The sequence below is a fragment of the Panulirus ornatus genome, chromosome 10, assembly GCF_036320965.1.
Source record: "Panulirus ornatus isolate Po-2019 chromosome 10, ASM3632096v1, whole genome shotgun sequence".
NCBI classification, from domain to species: Eukaryota; Metazoa; Arthropoda; class Malacostraca; order Decapoda; family Palinuridae; genus Panulirus; species Panulirus ornatus.
Genome location: NC_092233.1, coordinates 52,725,496 through 52,745,675, shown reverse-complemented (window position 1 = coordinate 52,745,675; position 20,180 = coordinate 52,725,496). Strand labels below are relative to the sequence as shown.

The 20,180-nt window shown below is 40.6% G+C and overlaps 1 protein-coding gene across 1 annotated transcript in view; it reads right to left on the bottom strand.

Moving 5' to 3' along the window:
• Cadps (calcium-dependent secretion activator 1) overlaps positions 1 to 20,180 on the bottom strand; it is a 1,554,015-nt gene that overhangs the window by 82,665 nt on the left and 1,451,170 nt on the right. Inside the window, exons 20-22 of the mRNA XM_071665310.1 lie at positions 19,157 to 19,207; positions 16,533 to 16,634; positions 16,334 to 16,397 (exon numbers count right to left, since the gene is read on the bottom strand). Coding sequence (XP_071521411.1) covers positions 16,334 to 16,397; positions 16,533 to 16,634; positions 19,157 to 19,207 — 217 coding nt within the window. The remainder of the gene's footprint in view (positions 1 to 16,333; positions 16,398 to 16,532; positions 16,635 to 19,156; positions 19,208 to 20,180) is intronic.

Below are 20,180 nucleotides of genomic sequence, written 5' to 3'. Positions count from 1 at the left end.
CCCTACTGTACCTAATAACCTTGCTCTTATTCACATTCACTCTTAACTTTCTTCTTCCACACACTTTACCAAACTCAGTCACCAGCTTCTGCAGTTTCTCACATGAATCAGCCACCAGCGCTGTATCATCAGCGAACAACAACTGACTCACTTCCCAAGCTCTCTCATCCCCAACAGACTTCATACTTGCCCCTCTTTCCAGGACTCTTGCATTTACCTCCCTAACAACCCCATCCATAAACAAATTAAACAACCATGGAGACATCACACACCCCTGCCGCAAACCTACATTCACTGAGAACCAATCACTTTCCTCTCTTCCTACACGTACACATGCCTTACATCCTCGATAAAAACTTTTCACTGCTTCTAACAACTTGCCTCCCACACCATATATTCTTAATACCTTCCACAGAGCATCTCTATCAACTCTATCATATGCCTTCTCCAGATCCATAAATGCTACATACAAATCCATTTGCTTTTCTAAGTATTTTTCACATACATTCTTCAAAGCAAACACCTGATCCACACATCCTCTACCACTTCTGAAACCGCACTGCTCTTCCCCAATCTGATGCTCTGTACATGCCTTCACCCTCTCAATCAATACCCTCCCATATAATTTACCAGGAATACTCAACAAACTTATACCTCTGTAATTTGAGCACTCACTCTTATCCCCTTTGGCTTGAGCTTGGAGGTGGAAGGTGTCGCTAGTGCGAGACATCAACAGACCATCGTTGGGTAGAGAAACAGAGATATAAGCCATCTACGCATGTAGCTATTGGTTTTGTTCTTACTGTGTTTCCCAGGAGCCAGTTCTTCTGTTGAACGTGCTTTCTCACAGATGAATAAGGTGTGGACATTGAAAAAAATCAGAAAACCCCAACTGTCGAGGTCTTATTAGTAACCAAAATAGATTTCAAGCAAACCTCGGGAATTCTACAATAGTTTAAAATCCACTTCGGATTTATTGAAGATATAATCGTGTGGAAAGGACGACAACTTAAAGCAGAACTGTGGACTCCATCAGCGCTTCATTCCTTCTCGTGCAGCACTATGAGGCCTAAGCATCTCGTCATCCCTCCTGCAGCCACACCACAAGCCCAAGCAATGTTATGATTAATGGGCGGGCAACAGGGACGGCCTCTTCACCATCGACCAGCACACGGGTCTCATCACCCTGGCCGCCCCGCTCGACTACGAGCTCCACGCTAAGAGACATCGATAAGACGTCTGAAGGCAAGACCGATTTCGACGATGAAGGCCTGCACTGTGGCTGAGAGATTGACTTGAGGAGGCAGAAGTGATATTGTGACAGTGATTGTGTCAGCGTCGCGTCGCCTCGCCGCAGTGTATCGAGACAGACTTCCCCAGAACTTTTAAAGGGGAAGTAAATGTTTATAGTTGTGTTACTGGAGTGATAGTTTTCATGCATGGTGTTTTTGACAAGAAAATAGTGAAGTTGGAGAAAAAATGTAGCTTAGACATTGAAGCTTATTGATACAGTGGTGAAACTGATGAGAACTGCTATTGACGTTTGTGTGAATAAATTGTACATTTCCTTTTCCATAGCCAGAGGTTGAACCATTATGTGACATTCATTTTGTTCATTCATTTCAAGCTAAAAGTTTGTTTTCTAAATTGTTTCTTACATTTTTCATATGTATATATATGTATGTGTGTGTGTGTGTGTGTATGTGCGTATGTGTGTGTATGTGTGTGTGTGTGTATATGTATATATATATGTATATTATCCCTGGGGATAGGGGTGAAAGAATACTTCCCACGTATTCCTCGCGTGTCGTAGAAAGCGACTAGAGGGGACGGGAGCGGGGGGCCGGAAATCCTCCCCTCCTTGTATTAACTTTCTAAAATGGGAAACAGAAGAAGGAGTCACGCGGGGAGTGATCATCCTCCTCGAAGGCTCAGAGTGGGGTGCCTAAATGTGTGTGGATGTAACCAAGATGTGAAAAAAGGAGAGATAGGTAGTATGTTTGAGGAAAGGAACCTGGATGTTTTGGCTCTGAGTGAAACGAAGCTCAAGGGTAAAGGGGAAGAGTGGTTTGGAAATGTCTGGGGAGTGAAGTCAGGGGTTAGTGAGAGGACAAGAGCAAGGGAAGGAGTAGCAATACTCCTGAAACAGGAGTTGTGGGAGTATGTGATAGAATGTAAGAAAGTAAATTCTCGATTAATATGGGTAAAATTGAAAGTTGATGGAGAGAGGTGGGTGATTATTGGTGCATATGCACCTGGGCATGAGAAGAAAGATCATGAGAGGCAAGTGTTTTGGGAGCAGCTGAATGAGTGTGTTAGCGGTTTTGATGCACGAGACCGGGTTATAGTGATGGGTGATTTGAATGCAAAGGTGAGTAATGTGGCAGTTGAGGGAATAATTGGTATGCATGGGGTGTCCAGTGTTGTAAATGGAAATGGTGAAGAGCTTGTAGATTTATGTGCTGAAAAAGGACTGATGATTGGGAATACCTGGTTTAAAAAGCGAGATATACATAAGTATACTTATGTAAGTAGGAGAGATGGCCAGAGAGCGTTATTGGATTACGTGTTAATTGACAGGCGTGCGAAAGAGAGACTTTTGGATGTTAATGTGCTGAGAGGTGCAACTGGAGGGATGTCTGATCATTACATTATCTTGTGGAGGCTAAGGTGAAGATTAGTATGGGTTTTCAGAAAAGAGGAGTGAATGTTAGGGTGAAGAAGGTGGTGAGAGTAAGTGAGCTTGGGAAGGAGACCTGTGTGGGGAAGTACCAGGAGAGACTGTGTACAGAATGGAAAAAGGTGAGAACAATGGAAGTAAGGGGAGTGGGGGAGGAATGGGATGTATTTAGGGAATCAGTGATGGATTGCGCAAAAGATGCTTGTGGCATGAGAAGAGTGGGAGGTGGGCTGTTTAGAAAGGGTAGTGAGTGGTGGGATGAAGAAGTAAGAGTATTAGTGAAAGAGAAGAGAGAGGCATTTGGACGATTTTTGCAGGGAAAAAATGCAATTGAGTGGGAGAAGTATAAAAGAAAGAGACAGGAGGTCAAGAGAAAGGTGCAAGAGGTGAAAAAAAGGGCAAATGAGAGTTGGGGTGAGAGACTATCAGTAAATTTTAGGGAGAATAAAAAGATGTTCTGGAAGGAGGTAAATAGGGTGCGTAAGACAAGGGAGCAAATGGGAACTTCAGTGAAGGGCGTAAATGGGGAGGTGATAACAAGTAGTGGTGATGTGAGAAGGAGATGGAATGAGTATTTTGAAGGTTTGTTGAATGTGTCTGATGACAGAGTGGCAGATATAGGGTGTTTTGGTCGAGGTGGTGTGCAAAGTGAGAGGGTTAGGGAAATTGATTTGGTAAACAGAGAAGAGGTAGTAAAAGCTTTGCGGAAGATGAAAGCCGGCAAGGCAGCAGGTTTGGATGGTATTGCAGTGGAATTTATTAAAAAAGGGGGTGACTGTATTGTTGACTGGTTGGTAAGGTTATTTAATGTATGTATGACTCATGGTGAGGTGCCTGAGGATTGGCGGAATGCGTGCATAGTGCCATATATATATATATATATATATATATATATATATATATATATATATATATATATATATATATATATATATAAGGCATGTGTATGTGCAGGAAGAGAGGAAAGTGATTGGTTCTCAGTGAATGTAGGTTTGCGGCAGGGGTGTGTGATGTCTCCATGGTTGTTTAATTTGTTTATGGATGGGGTTGTTAGGGAGGTAAATGCAAGAGTTTTGGAAAGAGGGGCAAGTATGAAGTCTGTTGGGGATGAGAGAGCTTGGGAAGTGAGTCAGTTGTTGTTCGCTGATGATACAGCGCTGGTGGCTGATTCATGTGAGAAACTGCAGAAGCTGGTGACTGAGTTTGGTAAAGTGTGTGGAAGAAGAAAGTTAAGAGTAAATGTGAATAAGAGCAAGGTTATTAGGTACAGTAGGGTTGAGGGTCAAGTCAATTGGGAGGTGAGTTTGAATGGAGACAAACTGGAGGAAGTGAAGTGTTTTAGATATCTGGGAGTGGATCTGGCAGCGGATGGAACCATGAATGCGGAAGTGGATCATAGGGTGGGGGAGGGGGCGAAAATTCTGGGGGCCTTGAAGAATGTGTGGAAGTCGAGAACATTATCTCGGAAAGCAAAAATGGGTATGTTTGAAGGAATAGTGGTTCCAACAATGTTGTATGGTTGCGAGGCGTGGGCTATGGATAGAGTTGTGCGCAGGAGGATGGATGTGCTGGAAATGAGATGTTTGAGGACAATGTGTGGTGTGAGGTGGTTTGATCGAGTGAGTAACGTAAGGGTAAGAGAGATGTGTGGAAATAAAAAGAGCGTGGTTGAGAGAGCAGAAGAGGGTGTTTTGAAGTGGTTTGGGCACATGGAGAGGATGAGTGAGGAAAGATTGACCAAGAGGATATATGTATCGGAGGTGGAGGGAACGAGGAGAAGAGGGAGACCAAATTGGAGGTGGAAAGATGGAGTGAAAAAGATTTTGTGTGATCGGGGCCTCAACATGCAGGAGGGTGAAAGGAGGGCAAGGAATAGAGTGAATTGGAGCGATGTGGTGTACCGGGGTTGACGTGCTGTCAGTGGATTGAATCAAGGCATGTGAAGCGTCTGGGGTAAACCATGGAAAGCTGTGTAGGTATGTATATTTGCGTGTGTGGACGTATGTATATACATGTGTATGGGGGTGGGTTGGGCCATTTCTTTCGTCTGTTTCCTTGCGCTACCTCGCAAACGCGGGAGACAGCGACAAAGTATAATATAATATATATAATATATATATATATATATATATATATATATATATATATATATATATATATATATATATAAGGGGATAGGGGAGAAAGAATACTTACCTTGTATTCCCTGTGTGTCGTAGAAGGCGACTAAAAGGGAAGGGAGGAGGGGGCTGGAAATCCTTCCCTCTCATTTTTTTTTTTCCCAAAAGAAGGAACAGAGAAGGGGGCCAGGTGAGGATATTCCATCAAAGGCCCAGTCCTCTGTTCTTAATGCTACCTCGCTATTGTGGGAAATGGCTGTCTCACAGGTTTGCGCGGTAGCGCAAGGAAACAGACGAAAGAAATGGCCCAACCCACCCCCATACACATGTATATACATACACGTCCACACACGCAAATATACATACCTACACAGCTTTTCATGGTTTACCCCAGATGCTTCACATGCTCTGATTCAATCCACTGACAGCACGTCAACCCCGGTATACCACATCGATCCAATTCACTCTATTCCTTGCAAGCCTTTCACCCTCCTGCATGTTGAGGCTCCGATCACACAAAATCTTTTTCACTCCATCTTTCCACCTCCAATTTGGTCTCCCACTTATCCTTGTTCCCTCCACCTCCGACACATATATCCTCTTGGTCAATCTTTCCTCACTCATTTTCTCCATGTGCCCAAACCATTTCAAAACACCCTCTTCTGCTCTCTCAACCACACTTTTTTTATTTCCACACATCTCTCTTACCCTTACGTTACTTACTCGGTCAAACCACCTCACACCACACATTGTCCTCAAACATCTCATTTCCAGCACATCCACCCTCCTGCGCACAACTCAATCCATAGCTCACGTCTCGCAACCATACAACTTTGTTGGAACCACTATTCCTTCAAACATACCCATTTTTGCTTTCCGAGATAATGTTCTCGACTTTCCACACATTCTTCAAGGCTCCCAGGATTTTCGCCCCCTCCCCCACCCTATGATTCACTTCCGCTTCCATAGTTCCATCCGCTGCCAGATCCACTCCCAGATATCTAAAACACTTTACTTCCTCCAGTTTTTCTCCATTCAAACTTACCTCCCAATTGACTTGACCCTCAACCCTACTGTACCTAATAACCTTGCTCTTATTCACATTTACCCTTAACTTTCTTCTTTCACAAACTTTACCAAACTCAGTCACCAGCTTCTGCAGTTTCTCACATGAATCAGCCACCAGCGCTGTATCTTCAGCGAACAACAACTGATTCACTTCCCAAGCTCTCTCATCCACAACAGACTTCATACTTGCCCCTCTTTCCAAAACTCTTGCATTCACCTCCCTAACAACCCCATCCATAAACAAATTAAACAACCATGGAGACATCACACACCCCTGCCGCAAACCTACATTCACTGAGAACCAATCACTTTCCTCTCTTCCTACACGTACACATGCCTTACATCCTCGATAAAAACTTTTCACTGCTTCTAACAACTTGCCTCCCACACCATATATTCTTAATACCTTCCACAGAGCATCTCTATCAACTTTATCATATGCCTTCTCCAGATCCATAAATGCTACATACAAATCCATTTGCTTTTCTAAGTATTTCTCACATACATTCTGCAAAGCAAACACCTGATCCACACATCCTCTACCACTTCTGAAACCACACTGCTCTTCCCCAATCTGATGCTCTGTACATGCCTTCACCCTCTCAATCAGTACCCTCCCATATAATTTACCAGGAATACTCAACAAACTTATATCTCTGAAATTTGAGCACTCACTCTTATCCCCTTTGCCTTTGTACAATGGCACTATGCACGCATTTCGCCAATCCTCAGGCACCTCACCATGAGTCGTACATACATTAAATAAACTCACCAACCAGTTAAGAATACAGTCACCCCCTTTTTTAATAAATTCCACTGCAATACCATCCAAACCTGCTGCCTTGCCGGCTTTCATCTTCCGCAAAGCTTTTACTACCTCTTCTCTGTTTACCAAATCATTTTCCCTAACCCTCTCACTTTGCATACCACCTCGACCAAAACACCCTATATCTGCCACTCTATCATCAAACACATTCAATATATATATATATATATATATATATATATATATATATATATATATATATATATATATATATATATATATATATATATATCTCATTATAGAAAGTTGAAATACAAGGAAGGGAGGATTTCTGGCCCCCCGCTCCCATCCCCTCTAGTTGCCTTCTACGACACGTAGTGTTGAGGGTCAAGTCAATTGGGAGGCAAGTTTGAATGGAGAAAAACTGGAGGAAGTGAAGTGTTTTAGATATCTGGGAGTGGATCTGGCAATGGATGGAACCATGGAAGCAGAAGTGAATCATAGGGTGGGGGAGGGGGCGAAAATCTTGGGAGCCTTGAAGAACGTGTGGAAGTCGAGAACATTATCTCGGAAAGCAAAAATGGCTATATTTGAAGGAATAGTAGTTCCAACAATGTTTTATGGTTGCGAGGCGTGGGCTATGGATAGAGTTTTGCGCAGGAGGGTGGATGTGATGGAAATGAGATGTTTGAGGACAATATGTGGTGTGAGGTGGTTTGATTGAGTAAGTAATGTAAGGGTAAGAGAGATGTGTGGAAATAAAAAGAGTGTGGTTGAGAGAGCAGAGGAGGGTGTTTTGAAATGGTTTGGGCACATGGAGAGTATGAGTGAGGACAGATTGACCAAGAGGATATATGTGTCGAAGGTGGAGGGAACGAGGAGAAGTGGGATACCAAATTGGAGGTGGAAAGATGGAGTGAAAAAGATTTTGAGCGATTGGGGCCTGAACATGCAGGAGGGTGAAAGGTGGGCAAGGAATAGAGTGATTTGGATCAATGTGGTAAACCAGGGTCAATGTGCTGTCAATGGATTGAATCAGGGCATGTGAAGCGTCTGGGGTAAACCATGGAAAGTTCTGTGGGGCATGGATGTGGAAAGGGAGCTGTGGTTTCGGGCATTATTACATGACAGCTAGAGACTGAGTGTGAATGAATGGGGCCTTTGTTGTCTTTTCCTAGCACTACCTCGCACACATGAGAGGGAAGGGGGATGTTATTCCATATGTGGTGAGGTGGCGATGGGAGTAAATAGAGGCAGACAGTATGAATTATGTACATGTCTGTGTCTGTATATATATGTGTACATTGAGATGTATAGGTATGTATATTTGCATGTGTGGACGTGTATGTATATACATGTGTATGTGCGTGGGTTGGGCCATTTCTTTCGTCTGTTTCCTTGCGCTTCCTTGCAAATGTGGGAGACAGCGACAAAGCAAAATAAAGTAAAATAAATATATATATATATATATATATATATATATATATATATATATATATATATATATAGAGAGAGAGAGAGAGAGAGAGAGAGCGGATAGGGGAGAAAGAATATTTCCCATGCATTCCTCATGTGTTGTAGAAGGCGACTAAAGGTGACGGGAGTGGGGGACTGCAAAAACCCTCCCCTCCTTGTATTTTAACTTTCTAAATGTGGAAACAGAAAAAGGAGTCCCGCAGGGACTGCTCATCCTCCTCAAAGGCTCAGATTGGGGTGTCTAAATGTGTGTGGATGTAACCAAGATGAGAAAAAAGGAGAGATAGGTAGTATGTTTGAGGAAAGGAACCTGGATGTTTTGGCTCTGAGTGAAACGAAGCTCAAGGGTAAAGGGGAAGAGTAGTTTGGGAATGTCTTGGGAGTAAAGTCAGGGGTTAGTGAGAGGACAAGAGCAAGGGAAGGAGTAGCACTACTCCTGAAACAGGAGTGGTGGGAGTATGTGATAGAATGTAAGATAGTAAACTCTAGATTGGTATGGGTAAAACTGAAAGTGAATGGAGAGAGATGGGAGATTATTGGTGCATATGAACCTGGGCATGGGAAGAAAGATCATGAGAGGCAAGTGTTTTGCGAGCAGCTGAGTGAGTGTGTTAGTAGTTCTGATGCATGAGGCTGGATTATAGTGATGGGTGATTTGAATGCAAAAGTGAGTAATGTGGCAGTTGAGGGAATAATTGGTGTACATGGGGTGTTCAGCATTGTAAAAGGAATTGGTGAAGAGCTTGTAGATATATGTGCTGTAAAAGGACTGGTGATTGGGAATACCTTGTTTAAAAAGAGAGATATACATAAGTATACGTATGTAAGTAGGAGAGATGGCCAGAGAGCGTTATTGGATTACGTGTTAATTGATAGGCGCGCGAAAGAGAGACTTTTGGATGTTAATGTGCTGAGAGGTGCATCTGGAGGGATGTCTGATCATTATCTTGTGGAGGCCAAGATGAAGATTTATAGAGGTTTTCAGAAAAGAAGAGAGAATGTTGGGGCAAAAAGAGTGGTGAGAGTAAGTGAGCTTGGGAAGGAGACTTGTGTGAGGAAGTACCAAGAGAGACTGAGTACAAAATGGAAAAAGGTGAGAACAAAGGATGTAAGGGGAGTGGGGGGTTGGACTGGGATCTATCTAGGGAAGCTGTGATGGCTTGTGCAAAAGATGCTTGTGGCATGAGAAGCATGGGAGGTGGGCAGATTAGAAAGGGTAGTGAGTGTTGGGATGAAGAAGTATGATTCTTAGTGAAAGAGAAGAGAGAGGCATTTGGATGATTTTTTGCAGGGAAATGATGCAAATGACTGGGAGATGTATAAAAGAAAGAGGCAGGAGGTCAAGAGAAAGGTGCAAGAGGTGAAGAAGAGGGCAAGTGAGAGTTGGGGTGAGAGAGTATCATTAAATTTTAGGGAGAATAAAAAGATGTTTTGGAAGGAGGTAAATAAAGTGCATTAGACAAAGGAACAAATGGGAACATCAGTGAAGGGGCTAATGGGGAGGTGATAACAAGTAGTGGTGATGTGAGAAGGAGATGGAGTGAGTATTTTGAAGGTTTGTTGAATGTGTTTGATGATACACAGTGGCAGATATAGGGTGTTTTGGTTGAGGTGGTGTGCAAAGTGAGAGAGTTAGGGAGAATGATTTGATAAACAGATAAGAGGTAGTAAAAGCTTTGCAGAAGATGAAAGCCATCAAGGCAGCGGGTTTGGATGGTATTCCAGTGGAATTTATCAAAAAAGGGATGACTGTATTGTTGACTGGCTGGTAAGGTTATTTAATGTATGTATGACTTATGGTGAGGTGCCTGAGGATTGGTGGACTGCTTGCATAGTGCCATTGTACAAAGGCACAGGGGATAAAGGTGAGTGCTCAAATTACAGAGGTATAAGTTTGTCGAGTATTCCTGGTAAATTATATGTGAGGGTACTGATTGAGAGGGTGAAGGCATGTACAGAGCATCAGATTGGGGAAAAGCAGTGTGGTTTCAGAAGTGGTAGAGGATGTGTGGATCAGGTGTTTGCTTTGAAGAATGTATGTGAGAAATACTTAGAAAAGCAAATGGATTTGTATGTAGCATTTATGGATCTGGAGAAGGAATATGATAGAGTTGATAAAGATGCTCTGTGGAAGGTATTAAGAATATATGGTGTTGGAGGCAAGTTATTAGAAGCAGTAAAAAGTTTTTATCAAGGATGTAAGGCATGTGTACGTGTAGGAAGAGGGGAAAGTGACTGGTTTTCAGTGAATGTTGGTTTGTGGCAGGGGTGTCTCCATGGTTGTTTAATTTGTTTAATTTTCTTTATGGAGGGTAGATGTGTTGGAAATGAGATGTTTGAGGACATTATGTGGTGTGAGGTGGTTTGATTAAGTAAATGATAAAAGGGTAAGAGGGATGTGTGGTAATAAATAGAGTGTGGTTGAGCATGCAAGAGAGGGTGTATTAAAATGGTTCAGCCCAATGACAGTATGTTGCTCCCTCTTCTCTCTTTCCCCTCCACTTCTGATACCTATGCTCGTTTAGCTAAGCTTTCCTCATTCATCCTCCTCATTTGGCCAAACTATTGCAGCATAGCCCTTCAGCCTTCACAACATTACTCTTCTTACTTGCACACATCTCTCTTATTCGTATCACTTATTACTTGATTAACCCCTCATACCAAACATTCTCCTCAACTCATCCAATCTCTTTTATCATCTTTTAATATACAGCTCTTGCCTTGTATTCATACACCATCTTCAAGACTACCATACTATTAAACATACCCATCTTTTTTCTTGTATTTTAACTTTCTAAAAGGGGAAACAGAAGAAGGAGTCACGCGAGGAGTGCTCATCCTCCTCGAAGGCTAAGATTGGGGTGTCTAAATGTGTGTGGATGTAACCAAGATGAGAAAAAAGGAGAGATAGGTAGTATGTTTGAGGAAAGGAACCTGGATGTTTTGGCTCTGAGTGAAACAAAGCTCAAGGGTAAAGGGGAAGAGTGGTTTGGGAATGTCTTGGGAGTAAAGTCAGGGGTTAGTGAGAGGACAAGAGCAAGGGAAGGAGTTGCACTACTCCTGAATCAGGAGTTGTGGGAGTATGTGATAGAGTGTAAGAAAGTAAATTCTAGATTGATATGGGTAAAACTGAAAGATGATGGAGAGAGAGATGGGTGATTATTAGTGCAAACGCACCTGGGCATGAGAAGAAAGATCATGAGAGGCAAGTGTTTTGGGAGCAGTTGAATGAGTGTGTTAGTGGTTTTAATGCACAAGACCGGGTTATAGTGATGGATGATTTGAATGCTAAGGTGAGTAATGTGGCAGTTGAGGGAATAATTGGTTTACATGGAGTGGTCAGTGTTGGAAATGGAAATGGTGAAGAACTTGTAGATTTATGTGCTGAAAAAGGACTGGTGATTGGGAATACCTGGTTTAAAAAGCGAGATATACATAAGTATACATATGTAAGTAAGAGAGATGGCCAGAGAGCGTTATTGGATTACGTGTTAATTGATAGACGCATGAAAGAGAGACTTTTGGATGTTAATGTGCTGAGAGGTGCAACTGGAGGGATGTCTGATCATTATCTTGTGGAGGCGAAGGTGAAGATTTGTGGGGGTTTTCAGAAAAGAAGAAAGAATGTTGGGGCGAAGAGAGTGGTGAGAGTAAGTGAGCTTGGGAAGGAGACTTGTGTGAGGAAGTACCAGAAGAGACTGAGTACAGAATGGAAAAAGGTGAGAACAAAGGAGGTAAGGGGAGTGGGGGAGGAATGGGATGTATTTAGGGAAGCAGTGATGGCTTGCGCAAAAGATGCTTGTGGCATGAGAAGCGTGGGAGGTAGGCTGATTAGAAAAGGTAGCGAGTGGTGGGATGAAGAAGTAAGATTATTAGTGAAAGAGAAGAGAGAGGCATTCGGACGATTTCTGCAGGGAAAAAATGCAAATGAGTGGGAGATGTATAAAAGAAAGAGCCAGGAGGTCAAGAGAAAGGTGCAAGAGGTGAAAAAGAGGGCAAATGAGAGTTGGGGTGAGAGAGAGCATCATTAAATTTCAGGGAGAATAAAAAGATGTTTTGGAAGGAGGTAAATAAAGTGCATAAGACAAGGGAGCAAATGGGAACTTCAGCGAAGGGGGCTAATGGAGAAGTGATAACAAGTAGTGGTGATGTGAGAAGATGACGTGAGTATTTTGAAGGTTTGTTGAATGTGTTTGATGATAGAGTGGCAGATATAGGGTGTTTTGGTCGAGGTGGTGTGCAAAGTGAGAGGGTTAGGAAAAATGATTTGGTAAATAGAGAAGAGGTAGTAAAAGCTTTACGGAAGATGAAAGCCAGCAAGGCAGCAGGTTTGGATGGTATTACCGTGTAATTTATTAAAAAAGGGGGTGACTGTATTGTTGACTGGTTGGTAAGGTTATTTAATGTATGTATGATTCATGGTGAGGTGCCCGAGGATTGGCGGAATGCTTGCAAAGTACCATTGTACAAATGCAAAGGGGATAAGAGTGAGTGCTCAAATTACAGAGGTATAAGTTTGTTGAGTATTCCTGGTGAATTATATGGGAGGGTATTGATTGAGAGGGTGAAGGCATGTACAGAGCATCAGATCGGGGAAGAGCAGTATGGTTTCAGAAGTGGTAGAGGATGTGTGGATCAGGTGTTTGCTTTGAAGAATGTATGTGAGAAATACTTAGAAAAACAAATGGATTTGTATGTAGCATTTATGGATCTGGAGAAGGCATATGATAGAGTTGATAGAGATGCTCTGTGGAAGGTTTTAAGAATATATGGTGTGGGAGGCAAGTTGTTAGAAGCAGTGAAAAGTTTTTATTGAGGATGTAAGGCATGTGTGCGTGTAGGAAGAGAGGAAAGTGATTGGTTCTCAGTGACTGTAGGTTTGCAGCAGGGGTGTGTGATGTCTCCATGGTTGTTTGATTTGTTTATGGATGGGATTGTTAGGGAGGTGAATGCAAGAGTTTTGGAAAGAGGGGCAAGTATGCAGTCTGTTGTGGATGAGAGAGCTTGGGAAGTGAGTCAGTTGTTGTTCGCTGATGATACAGCGCTGGTGGCTGATTCATGTAAGAAACTGCAGAAGCTAGTGACTGAGTTTGGTAAAGTGCGTGAAAGAAGAAAGTTAAGAGTAAATGTGAATAAGAGCAAGGTTATTAGGTACAGTAGGGTTGAGGGTCAAGTCAATTGGGAGGTAAGTTTGAATGGAGAAAAACTGGAGGAAGTAAAGTGTTTTAGATATCTGGGAGTGGATCTGGCAGTGGATGGAACCATGGAAGTGGAATTGAGTCATAGGGTGGGGGAGGGGGTGAAAATTCTGGGAGCCTTGAAGAATGTTTGGAAGTCGAGAACATTATCTCGGAAAGCAAAAATGGGTATGTTTGAAGGAATAGTAGTTCCAACAATGTTGTATGGTTGTGAGGCGTGGGCTATGGATAGAGTTGTGTGCAGGAGGGTGGATGTGCTGGAAATGAGATGTTTGAGGACAATATGTGGTGTGAGGTGGTTTGATCGAGTAAGTAATGCAAGGGTAAGAGAGATGTGTGGAAATAAAAAGAGTGTGGTTGAGAGATTAGAAGAGGGTGTTTTGAAATGGTTTGGTCACATGGAGAGAATGAGTGAGGAAAGATTGACCAAGAGGATATATGTGTCAGAGGTGGAGGGAACGAGGAGAGTTGGGAGACCAAATTGGAGGTGGAAAGATGGAGTGAAAAATATTTTGAGTGATTGGGGCCTGAACATGCAGGAGGGTGAAAGGCGTGCAAGGAATAAAGTGAATTGGAACGATGTGGTATACCGGGGTCGACGTGCTGTCAATGGATTGAACCAGGGCATGTGAAGCGTCTGGGGTAAACCATGGAAAGTTGTGTGGGGCCTGGATGTGGAAAGAGAGCTGTGGTTTCGGTGCATTATTAAATGACAGCTAGAGACTGAGTGTGAACGAATGGGGCCTTTGGTGTCTTTTTCCTAGCGCTACCTTGCACACATGAGGGGGGAGGGGGTTTTTATTCCATGTGTGGCGAGGTGGCGATGGGAACAAATAAAGGCAGACAGTATGAATTATGTACATGTGTATATATGTATATGTCTGTGTGTGTATATATATGTGTAAACTGAGATGTACAGGTATGTATATTTGCGTCTGTGGGCGTGTATGTATAAACATGTGTATGTGGGTGGGTTGGGCCATTCTTTCGTCTGTTTCCTTGCACTACCTCGCTAACGCGGGAAAGAGCGACAAAGCAAAATAAATATAAATAAATATCTTTGCCCACACAAAGATACACTCACTGCACCAAGGAAATTAGCCTCCTTACCTAATCTATGGCTTAATTCAATTTCCATGGTTCTATCTAAAATTCTCCAATTCTGCCAAGTACTCTCCACTGAAATTATCACTTCAAACAACCTGTTCCTTTCCACTGCTAAACTTCATGATTAACCTTACTTTTGTCTATGTTAACTCTAGACTTTTTTCTTAACATTCTCTCCTAAAGTCACAAACAAGCTTTTACAGGTTCTCTCTCAAGTCTGCCACTAGAATCATGTCATCAGCAAACAGCAAGTGACTTACCTCCTAAGACCACCATTCCCTGAAAAGACAACAGAAATGGCCCTTTCTCCTAAACCCTCATATCAACCTCACTCACCACTCCATCCATACAAATTAAACAGTCATGGAGACATCACACATCATTGCCACAGACCTAGCTTCACCTGGAACCAATAACCCTCCTCTTTTCCTACCCCACAAATGCATTATTCTCTTGATAGAAGTTCCTCAATACTTCTAGTACCTTTCCTCCCATAACATATGTTGATAACACCTTCCACAAAACATCTGTATCTACATTATCATATGCTATCTTTAAATCCAAAAATGACATATACAAATCAATCACTTTCTCTAAGTATTTCTCATAGTTTCTTTAAAGCAAAAACCATGTGCAAAGGTCACATCCTCCATCACTCCGAGGGCTACACTGTTCCTCCCCAATCTGATGCTCTTTGCATGCCACCATCCTCTCAATCACCACTCTCTCATACAACTTCCAATGTATACTCAACACACATGTACCTCCGTAATGCGGGCATTCACTTTTGTCACTTACCCTTTATAGAGTCACACTATACAGCCATTCTGCTAGTCCTCAAGCACCTCAACTTGAAGTATGCATCCACTGACAATCCTAACTAACTAATCATCAACACTGTTGTTCTGTTTCTTGAGAAATTCAGCTACAATCCCATCTACTCCTGCTTCTGTACCATGCATAAGGCACACACCACTTCTTCTCTTTTCACCATATCACTTGTATACTTTGTATACTTCCATATTCCAAACACCTGACATCTACCACATTATCACAAAACATTTTCAGCAGTCTTTCAACATACTCACTGCATCTTCTCTTTCACCTTGTCTTTGCTCCTAGCTGTTCTGCTGTTCTCACAATATTAACCTCTTTTCTAAATATTTTCTCATTCTCCCTCAAATTTACCTATATTCTCCCATACCATCTCTCATCTGTCCTCTTTCTCTGCCACTAGTCTTAGAACTATCTTGTACACCTGGAAAAGGTGTTAAGAGTTTCAATCAGAGGTTATAAATTGCACCTAACTGCTTAAAGTACCTAAACAGTTGACAGACCAAGTAATCATCCAGCAAAGAAAAACACTGTTTTTTCCTGCATTATGTACCATTTAAAAGCAAATATCCTTCTTGAATTTGTAAATCTATTGCAGTAGCTGTACATAGCAAAAGCATTTTCTCACTGTTGTATATTTAAGGTAAGATTATGATGAAGAATTAGGAAGATAAATCTTAAGTATACTGCTGAAAATACGCCTGCATACATAATCAATATATAAACTTTAAGTTTCTTGTCTTTACACGGTATCTGTGTAACATAGGTCCCACATTCATTTAAATACTGTATGACTACTACAAGATTATGTTGATCAAAAAATGCACAGTTAGTGGAATAAACTGTTTAACCTCTTTCCTGACCATGAAAGGGTTTATGTATCTGAAGGGAAAATATTTCTTTCAAAATACTTCTTCATTAACAAAAGCTGAATATGAATAATTTTATGATGCAAATCTATTCAAAAGGCACAGTATTTCAGGATAGTGAAAAATTAATATTTCCAGTATGTTTGCTCTCCTGTGCTCTAATCTTTTAAGAGAAAAATTACTGAGTTCTTACAAAACGTGCATATATATCTTACCCGTTCAAGTAAGGATAAAGTGGCTTTAAGGGCACCTTCTGGTCGACCAAATGGGAAGCAATACCTGTTGATATGGGATTATATATTTATTACAATATTGCACATAGATGCAATCAACATAAAGGGCACAATAACAGCAAATAAAAAATAAATTAAACAAATATAGCAACTCAATTACATAACTTAAATTATGACTTACATGAAATTTGTAATCTGGTGTTCCAGTAAGACTCTTAACCTCTCCTTGATAACCTGGAAGCGCTCTTTCTCTTCTGCCAGGACGGTACCCACGCCATCGGGTCTGTATCAAAGGGTTGTGTCATGGAATACCAAGGTAAAGGCATTAGTCTGAGTGACCTTAGGTTAATTTCCACATTTACTGCTTACAGACTTTTGACCGAAATCAGTATTCTGCTTTACAGTTCAAAGAATCTTCAGATTATATCATGAAATTGAACCCTTGCAAGCAAAGTTTACCAACATAAATAACTTCTTGCTAATTTATATCATCTACTGATATAAGCATCTCATCAGATATTAGAAAAATATACAGTGTATAGTTGAAAGGCTAAAAATATGCAAAGTTAGAACCAGTTGTATGCTTTAAAATCCCTCTATAAAAGGAAAAAAAATATGTAGTCACTCAGACACCCGCCATAGTTTGTGTGAGCAAAGAGGATTGTAAGATTATAAACAAACAGTATCAAACACTTCTTTTCTAAAGACAGTAAATGATGCTTAACATCTAATCATTTATACTGATTCTGAGTAATATTTTTGCTGTACAATGAGAAATACTGAAAATTTCCAAGTATACTGTACTACAGTTCATGTTTACAATTTCTTATTAAAGCAATTATCTACATACTGTAGAATCTAAATTTTACATACTGTAGAATCTAAAATCTTACAGTGCAGCTAGTAATACTGTATTGTCATGTGGAGCAATCTATATTTGTAAATGCTTAGTATCTTATAACCTTAATCTAAAGTGTCATGAATGCTGATGGTAGACAAGGATGCATCAAGCAAAAATTAGTTAATGGAACAAAGTGGACTTGACTGATGCATTTTGCATAAAACCTGCCATGCAATAGTGATTTTTGCAAAGCATCATTCTTGATGTTCATGACTTTCTAATGCATCCAAAGATGGCTTAAAATTAAGTTGAAGCACAAGGTCTGGCACAGGTCCCGAACACATTAGCAGTCAGTATAATGAATAAAGAATACTGGAAGATCTTGTACAGGATTAGATATTATCCCTTTCAAGGACCTTCACTATTCAAACTAATCACTTATGAACTTTACTGAGAGTCTTTGGTAGTGAAATGCTGCAAAATATTTGTAGCATTATGCCTCTGTGAGCGGGACTCAGGGTATTTCCTCAGTAAAGGTCAACCCCTAAATGTACCATGAGTGCTTTCTGGGCTTGGTGAGAGACCCTGTCTCTGAGGTGTTGACCCACCACCCATTATCATCATGATGATCACCATCACAAATGGCGCCGCCGCACAGTAAGTGCCACCCAAGCCTCTGTCCATAGAGTCGGGGGAACGGCGACGCCAAGTTCAGCAGACCCGGCATGCCAGGGCCTGGGCCCATTCACACACAAAAGAAACCATGGCACTCTGCATACATACACACACACACACACACACACAACTAATATAAGTAACAATAACGAACTGAACGCATGGGAATTCAGCTAATCTAAGTGTGATCTTGTGAAGATTTCTTTTGTGGTGTTGGTATTTTGTGATTTTGTTCATGCCTAGTGATGGAGATAAAAGGTTAGGGGTTTGCACACAGTTACGTAACTACGGGACTAACTGCCCCCAAAAATGACTTTTACCTTCTGTAATGTTATGCATGTGACATATGTGTATATATATATATATATATATATATATATATATATATATATATATATATATATATATATATATATATATATATATATATATATGACAAAAGTTTTAGTTTTCAATTAGAGTGCTAAAAAATCTAAAGGGTACATATGTAAAACTTAAGCACGGCAGAATGAAGTCTTTCATACATAAATAATATTGATAATTGATACAGTACCTACCGTATTGTGTTTAACTTACTAGTTGTACTTTCAAGTGTGACAACAAAAGAGCAAAGTTCAGGTTTAAAAAAAAAGTTGGTTGATAGTAAACATGTTAGAAGGTACAGATTATGTATATTTGTGATAGTAATATGTAATCAATGATGGCATAATTTCTCAGCATTAACAGATGCAGCAAAGAGCTAGGGATTACTGTGGAGGAAGTCTTCATCTGGGTTACAGATCTGTGTTTCTAACTTAAGCCATAAAGCTGATCAAAAAGAGTTAGTTGTTTGGGGAGATCACACTATCATGCACACTCTCAAGATGCTTGATGGATGCCCATTTGTTCTGAATTATAAGTAACTTGGAATGAATGCAATGTTTTCAAAATAAAACAGTAATCGTTTAAGAAAGTACACTCACCAGTGATCATTTCACCTCAAAATAAAGCAATTTCTTCCAAGCAATAATGACACTGCAACATTTCAAGTTACTGGTGCACAATGCAAGAGCAACTAGTGAGCAAGATGATTGTAAAGCAATAATGAAATGCTTATCATCATGAGGCATGACATTTCCCAATATTGATAAAGGAAATACCCAAACACTGGCATTCTAATTACCCATATGACGATAAAAAATATCCAAAATGTGTTGTGTATTTCTAGCATCTATATAAATGAGAAAGATTGGTCTAGATTAAGTTACCATAAAATTTAACGTTCTATGCTACTTTATTATACAACAAACCTTGTTGGAAATGGTACGTTAGGGGCTATTTGGCCTTGAGTTTGTTCTTGGCTATGGACAGAAGATAGAATGACGTCAGATGAGAACTTAAGTGTCAAAACCTTTGTTGGACATGGTTTAGAAAATTCTCTCAGTCATAATAATGTTATAACTCAACAATTAGCTTCCCTATATAAAGAATAACAATATGAAAAAATATTTATTTTAATCATATTAATCCTACTGGAGTTCAGAGATAAGCAGACAATAGCAGGTAGCAAAAACAGATTTTTAGCAATAGCGGAAACAGACTTTCCACAGTCAGAGCTCTTCATTATCAACTGTGCAAGCCTTTAGAACTCCAAGTGAGCTTTTGCAACCATATATACATGGAAGGTACAAAATAAGAGCTGTGTTAGCAATGTCAACTTCATATTTTTTTCCATGTCAATATATAGAAAATGAAATGGAGCTTATCATTTTTACATATTAAAGTACAGTTGAACAACTTATAATTGCAAAGAGATAACATTCATTAAGCAATACATAAATGCTGTTTCATATCATATTACGTGAACTATTCTGAACTCTCACTACTGACCGCATCTATTTATATGGACAGCAGGACTTCTTAATTTGCTCACCTTACTTTAATAGTACTGCTACTAGCAATTAGTGTGATGGTTCAGTAATACACAAAACTGTGATGATAATTCTACAGTACTTCAGTAGCAAAATACATTTATGGCTGTATTCTTTGGGCCTCTACCTGGTGGCACGTCCTGTTGGCCACGTACTGTATACATTATACTGTACAACACAGCATTACAACTGTACATAACACAGTACACCTCCTGTCTACAGCCAATCAGTGTGCAAAATAGCAGGGATACACCAAGGATTATCACTGCAAATTGTTAACATCAGAGTGGTTAGTGGTTAAACATGAGGTAAATATATGACACACATTTCAGTAACAATATCAGCTTATTGGAATTTTTGCTTCATAAGATGTTAATTGGAAAGTACATTTCATACTACTTTT